We start from the raw sequence: 7,475 nt of genomic DNA, 5'->3' as shown, positions 1-7,475 counted from the left end.
CGAATGCATCAAGCTGACCAATTTTCTGAGAAATTAAGAACCGAGGTCTTCCAGAGAAGTGCAGATTTAAGAGTTTGGTAAGTATGTGCACAGAGAGCAAAGTTCACGGGATGGTACTCAGAATCAGAACAGAGATAACTAATTGCCCATCAGCTATCATGAATAACTCCACTCTGTTTATGATGATCACCTGGGCTTTTGACAGACATGTTGCTAATGCACAATTATAATTAGTTAAACGGAGCTTCCTTTTTTTTCGTAAAGCATAAGAAAATCCACCCATCCATATTAGATTATCTTATTCATGGTGCTGGGGCCTGTCCCAGTATCAACTGGGTAAGAAGCAGGCAACACTGTGGACAGGTCACCAGTCTGTCACAGGACCAACACACACAAAGACGGACCAACACACTGATTTCACCTAACTTACGTGACCTGGCTTGCTTGTCATGTCATGTGGGAGGAAAACCACATAGAGACTGAGAGAGAATGCAAATTCAACTGAGAGGTGTCAGCCAGCTGGGTTCAAATAGGCATGCAAATAGATCCTTTTTTAAAGCCGTCACTGTAATAACATTAATAGTGATTCTGTTCTATTCAAATGTCCCAGTAAGCCATGACAGTGTGCCAGTGAGCCAGCATGCACAATACAATATACAGGACCCTGAAACGGAAGCAGATAAATGGGATTCAGACATCGTTGATTTTATTATTAACACCTGCACTTTTCCTACCGTGACAAGTCAAAATGTGTTCAGTGAAAAAGGGCTCTGTTCTTTGAGCGAGCATGAAGTTCCGTAGATAAAAAAAGAAAAGAAAAGTGTGATAAACTAACAGCCAGAGAGTGTGGCCCTCACTTCAGTTTTAATAGTTTGCCTTAAGCACATCAAATGTTTGTCGTAACACATGACCATGAGTAACGTCCACGGCTCTCATCATAGATAGAAGTGCTCCTAATGGACGTGTTGATGTGTTGTCTTTGCTTTTTTACTTATATTCATTCATCTTTATGCCTGTAGGGGGCGGTTTTACTTTCCTCTACAGAGCATGTGTATTTCAAAATCAGCTTGACAACACGAGGCCATCAATATGCTGGTAAAGGTCAGTTACTCTATTCTCATTAATCTCCCTTTCCAGCCCTCTGCATTTAATGTGACCATGCACATTAAATGATAATTTCTTGTCGCGTTGCCCACTGTTTCATTTACCATTAAAAAAAACAGGCTTACTCTAGAGCAAGCAGTCTGATTATGTACTAGACTACCACACCCACAGCAAACTGTATGCAAACACATTTAATATACGATTTATTAACATTTAAAGAAAAACATATAAAACAACAAAATTTAGTTCCCAGTCTATTGTCCCTGCAGTTACACCAGAGGTGAGAATGTGACTCTGACCTGACAAAGGGTTTTGATGGGAGGAGGAAAATAAACAAGCATGAGGAAGGTCAGTGAACGGAGGATGGAGGGCAAAATCAAAGTCTTGAGGGTTTAAGGGCTTAGATTCCTGAGACCAGTACTTTAAATGTTGCTGCTTAATATGATAAATTGTTCTACTATTTTATCTATTATACACAAAATGAGACACTTTTCTAAAAGCCTAGGTTCAAAGGTTACTTTCTGAGGTGACCTATTGTTATAGATTACTGAGATTATTTACAGTTATTGTAACATGTAATGTAATCCACTTATTAACAAACTGTATTTTTATTTTGTTTGTATGTTAGATTATCTTCCTCTACAAAAATAAAAAAAAATTCTTAAATTTACAGACTAAGTGAAAATCACAGGCATCAGCTTTAATAAAGAATAATTATTGAGTCAAATTGTGTAAAATGAGGTTTGTGTGCACAGTCACACAAGATGTGATTCTGATAATCCACTGAGGAATTCAATAATTTTCCATATAACCTAGAATATATTAAGTCTGGTACGCTAGTTTGTCACATTTTAACAAACGCTGATCCTTTTTTTTAAACGTATAAACTAATTAAAACTTCACAGGCTGATTTGTTGATCCCTCAGGCTACTGGACGGTGATGACGCCCTCCTCCCAGCTGAACTTGTTCACCAAAATGTCATCATCCTGCTTCATGGAGTTCAGCAGATACCTGACTCCAGCTTTCATACCGGTCTTCACCCCTGCACCCAGAGCGTATCCTGCCACCCCAGCAGTCCCCCCTGTGGCAACCATGAGAGCATCTGTGCCCAGGTCGACAGCGCTGAGGATGGCCCTCTCCTTGGCTGTTTCCGAGCAGTTAACTGAGGCATAATACACTGCTGTGCCGAGGTTGTAGAGGGTGCTGACTGCAGGGATCCACTCCACCACGTTGTACACACGCTGCTCACTTTTGTTGATACAGCTCCTCTGGGGGCTGCGCTTCATCCGTCGGCCTGAAGCAGCAGGGATCGAAAATTCCTCCTCTGCACTACAATGACGGATCCAACATTCGGACCCTGGGGAGTCAGATGGCAGGATACGACTGCCTCTCTTCAGCACTGCCTGGTACATGTTAGGTGTTAGCAGTCCACTGCTGGTCACACCAGCACACAGGACTCCCAGTCTCTCGCAGCCGTTCACAGCCTCCTCCTGTCTACCTGTGGCCCCCTCCACAGCTGTTCCCACCAGCATGGTTCCATTCACCCTGGTCCAACCATCACAATGTCCTTCCTGTGTAGAGGTTTCTTCTCCCACCATCACCAGCTGCTGGATGTTAAAAATCACAGCCTGTATGTGGCGCCCTGCTTGATCCCTCTCTGAAGACGATGCAGCTGATGCGGGTGCTGGTGTAGATGCTGACTTGCTCATCCTCCTCTTTATCAGACTTTGCAGCTCCATCAGGAGCTCCTCCGTATCCCCCATTCCCAACAGGTCGTACAGCTTCAGCAAAAGGGTCTGTGCCTCCTTTGGGCATCCTGCCACCACCAACACAGGCACTAGAGAGAGACCCAGCAGCTCCCGGGGGAACACGGAGGACAATGGGTCGTCCACAGTGCTGGCAGACAGAAGCTCTTCACAGCTGATGTTCCCTTGAATGTGGAAATGATCTTGAATCTGCCCCTGAAGCTTCACCCTGAGGCCTGATATCATATTCTTGGCAGAATGGACTCTCTCCTCGTTTTGCACAACCAATGATACAGGACCAGTCTTTTCAGCAGATGAGAGGCCGAGCTGGAGTCGGGATCCCAGGATAGACTGATGATCCTGTTGGGCCGTTTCCTCCAACTCTCCATGGAGGTCAGGTCCTAGAAGCAGAGTGCTCCTCTGAGTCAGAGGAGGTGGGATCCTGCACAGAGCCTGTTCATTCAGCAGGAGCTGGATCACAATCAGCCACTTCAGCTTGGAGGACATCATTCCACTCTTGTTAGAGCTCCTCCTCAATGCCACTACACTTAACACTGAAGTATAAAGAAAAATAAGCCAAAAACATCACAAAATGAGTCCTAATTGAATGAACCGAATAAAGAGTGACTTTGAAGACATGAGCTTTTATTGAGATTAATTGGCTGTTTTCCAGCTGTTTGTGTCTGCACTTGTTTCTCTGCAGACACAAAGAAAATACTAAATGACTTGTTGTCATAAATTATTCGGTAGGGTTTTTGTATCACAATTAGTTCTTCATCTATATGGTATAATATAAGAATTTTAAAACAATCTGCCTGAAAATCTAAAAAAGTATAATGTAGTGTAAAATGAGCTTATTACATGAGTAGATATCTTAAAATCTTGAGGCAGAACATTGATAAATGAAGCATTTGTCCCCCTGTGACTTAAGTTGAGTGAAAAACTACTGCATTTACTAAATTTAATAAAAGGTTAAAAACAAAATAAACAAAAAAAAAAAAAAAAAAAAATCAATATTTTAAAATGGTTTAATCATTTTTTTCACCATGCTAGAAAGAGCAGTGCATCCAAATATGGAGCCTTGACATTGGGCTGAAACATTTCTGCATGTCCTCTTTTTCCTGCACTGACTACAACTAAAAATAGAAATGTTGTGCAACCCACAACTTCATAGTTTCATTGCATCTTTTGATCCTGCCACAGCTATTTGTCCCGCACCTACCGTAGTTATAATCAGATCTGGAGTCCTGGAGTCCAGAGTGTAGCAGTGTGACCAAAATGGCTTCAGCATGTAGGATGCTTTTTGTCCCCCCCACCCCGTTTTTCTCAAAACATGCATAGCGATCTTCTTTCTCTTTGCCTCCAATGAGAATCTCTTTCTTTACACATGACATCCCACAGCCCTCCCTCTGTCTCATGTGTCTTTCAGCCTCCTCTTCTCTTTGGCCTCGTTGCTCAACAGGGAGATCAGGGCTTGAATATTGATTCACGTGGGGAAAGTCCATGTGTTCTAAAGCAGTGTTGTTTGTCTGCCCTGCTACTCCTCATCCCCCACCGTCCATCTGCTCCTTCTCTCGCAGTTGGTAGGTTTTGATTTGACCCAAATACTTGCAAGAAATCTCCCCTCATCCCGTGAGCAAATTTTTCTCTTATAAAGCCAAGAAGTGAAGTGAGGAAAGACAGAGGGCTATCAGAGGTAAAGACTTCAGTCTTTCATAAGATGAAATAAAATCCGCACAAAACTCTGTATTGTAATTGGTGTATTTTTGTTTCTGCCTACCTGTTCACACTCCCTGATCCCTTATTTTTAAATCTAATCTAGCATTTGCTTTTCTCTTGAACTCCATCTAAGAATAGACTTTTCCCCTCTGAGGCCCAATCTACTCACGCTATAGAAATGTCAGTAAAAGTCCATCTCTGTGGCAATCAGGGCACCAACAATAGCCTGACCCTGCCTTGGATCAGTGTCAGTTAGAAATGTGACGTTACCAGATACGCTGTGATGATGGATTTAATTCTTCAACATTTATTACATTTTAGAGCCAGACCTAATTAACCGGAAATCGCTCGGACTGTGCTTTACTTATTACAAGCTTAACTTGAAGTTGAAATGACCAATGTAGTCAATAAAAGATAAGTAATTTAAAAAAAAACACCAGTGGTATGCATGCTTCTTTTTATTTCTAGTTGTATTTGCACTGTGACCAACATTTAGTACAAAAGACCACTCTCATTTAATTTAGTCAAAGAATTTAGCCTCCTCCCACTTCTACTATACCTCTCTCACTCTCACTTCCTTTCACTCACTGGTGTCCTTTTTCTCTTTTACACACACACACACACACACACACACTCTCTCTTTCTACGCTGACACAAAAAAACACAGCTTTATTCAATGACAGTACTCCTGAGTTTTTTTTCCCTCTCTTTAAACTGAAAGGACAAGACTCATTCCTGAATAAATGGTCCACAGTGGCAAAAAATTTAAAAAAGCATCAAAGATTCATCATAGTGGCACAAAAACCTGTGTTAAGAGTCAAAGTCTTGTATCAGCTATGAATGTTGCTTCCCCTTCATAATCCGGGTGCTATGTAAAACTAGCTTCTGAAGGTGTTATAGTTTCAGTTCATTGTAATGTTCCTGCCTATTGTATAATTTCATTTATAAATGAAATTTATTAGGAGAGTCTTACTGCAAATAAGAACTCTACACTTTGTTGTTATGGTCTTTTCTAAGTATTTGATATATGATTCTCTATGTATGTATATGCCAGGCATTGCAGCAGTTTTTTCAATAGGCAAGGCAAATTTAGTTGTATGGTACCTTTCAGTAACACAACAATTAAAAGTATTGTATGTAAGACATAAAAAGGCATTAAGACAAGATATAAAATATACACAAACAGATAAGAAGAAGAAATTAAAAAGGAGTAAAAATTATATAGAGTATGAAAAATAAGCTAAAAGTGATCAAACAGGAGAATAAAAGTTTACAGTACAGCCTCAGTGCTGTGAAAGATACGAATAAATAGTCCCATGTTTAATTCAGTAAAAGGCAGCCACAAACAAGGGTGTTTCTAAGCCTTGATTTAAAAGATCTGAGAGTCGGAGCAGGCCTCAGATATGTGGTGCATAAAAACCGAATGCTGCTTGTCGCTGTTAGTTTTGATTCTGGGGGCAGAGAGCGTGCCATATCAGATCATTATGTAGCAGCAGGTACCATTCAGTGCTTTATAGACCAGCAATGGTGTATTTTATGGTAAGTGCAATACACAGGCAGAAGATGTATTGTCGGTATGAGGGTTCAGTGTAGAAAACACTTAACAGGTGTGGCCTTCTGCTGATTTGCTGGATGAAATGTGCCATTTTTTTTAAATACCTCATAATCTGTTCTGATAAAAGAGGACGTGGTATGACACTGGACTACATCGAACGGGGACGATTCAGGCCAAATAAGCTGTTTATTTTTCATGTCTGCCCAATCAATAAAAATTATTTTTGCACACACACCCTCATGAGGACATGTGTGAGGAAACACAAACACAAGTGCCCATTTAAAAAGGAAAAGGGTGTGTACTTCTCTGGAAAAGCTGTAACTGTAAAGTCATTATTAAAGTGTTTGCAGGACAAACACGAGCAGAAAGGAAAAGCAAAAGGAAAACAGAAACTGAAATGAGGAGTATGTTATGTAAGTCACAGTAAAAAGTCATCGTCTTTTATTCTATTTCTATTTATTTACTACAAATGAAATAAAGAATATTCATTGCTTTGTTAAGAATGATGATGTTGATGGAGAACATCTGACGCTTAAAGCACATGTAATTGACATTTTCATAACAACAATGGATCAAATAAGTCGCATGTAGAGATGAACCCACAGTAAATTATCACCCAGCTCTGCAGTTCCACTCAGCTGTATTAGCCTCTTTCAGCTCATTGTTTTGTAATTTCGGCCCGCAGCTTCACCGTATTGGTGCACAAAGTGTAAGCGGAACAGAGATTACAGATTTTGCATCTGTATACTTACACCTATATGCCACATGTCTCTGTTGACTCAGTAACCACATCAGTTCTGCTATTTTACAATCAGATATAGAAAAAATTTTTAAAAATATGCGAGACCTTGAGAAACTTTTTTCATTTAAATTTTCCAAATTATACATGTCTGTGACTGGCCATTGGACCTAAGTCTCGCTGGATGCTGAATTTTAGTTTTTGAGTGTGGTAGAATCTACTGAAATGTAAATGAAAAGTCGCCGAATCCCTGTTGAACTGGCTTTTGTAACAACTCATAGGGGTCACTGTGACCTTTGACTCCAGTCGTGAAGACTGTAGTGTCTCAGTAGCTGAGATCTGCTAATTTGTTATTCCAAGAAGAGACTAACCATGACCATGTCCTCATTGTAGTTTGGTATAAGAGGCTGGTGGAGGAAAGAGTAGCTGAGCAGATACTATGATGCCTCTCGTGTAGAATCTGTTTCCTGAATCCAGAAGTAAATACATTAATTTAGGACAACAGAGACTGACCAGAGAGTGTTTTTTTATTCATCATTAGCCAACATCTTTCCTACATGTTCACTTCTGTCTCCTTCTCTCATTCACTTTCCTCTTTTCCTTTCCTCAGTT

At 40.5% G+C, this 7,475-nt stretch overlaps 1 protein-coding gene across 1 annotated transcript; it reads right to left on the bottom strand.

Annotated features, from left to right (window-relative positions):
• Positions 1-700: 700 nt before the first annotated feature.
• Positions 701-4,264, bottom strand: apof (apolipoprotein F). The gene is made up of 2 exons (XM_040158650.1): positions 4,073-4,264; positions 701-3,404 (listed from the first exon to the last, which is right to left on the bottom strand). The coding sequence occupies exons 1-2, from the start codon at positions 4,242-4,244 to the stop codon at positions 2,032-2,034; spliced, it is 1,545 nt and encodes a 514-aa protein (XP_040014584.1). The 5' UTR covers positions 4,245-4,264; the 3' UTR covers positions 701-2,031.
• Positions 4,265-7,475: the final 3,211 nt, after the last annotated feature.

Source organism: Xiphias gladius, chromosome 21 (assembly GCF_016859285.1).
Source record: "Xiphias gladius isolate SHS-SW01 ecotype Sanya breed wild chromosome 21, ASM1685928v1, whole genome shotgun sequence".
Classification (NCBI taxonomy): Eukaryota; Metazoa; Chordata; class Actinopteri; order Istiophoriformes; family Xiphiidae; genus Xiphias; species Xiphias gladius.
This window is presented reverse-complemented; position numbering and strand designations above follow the sequence as displayed.

Coding starts and splice junctions, on each gene's coding strand:
- apof (XM_040158650.1), bottom strand. CDS start 4,244: ATGTCATGTGTAAAGAAAGAGATTCTCATTGGAGGCAAAGAGAAAGAA. Junction 3,405..4,072: donor CAGATCTGATTATAACTACG/GTAGGTGCGGGA, acceptor TTTATACTTCAG/TGTTAAGTGTAGTGGCATTG.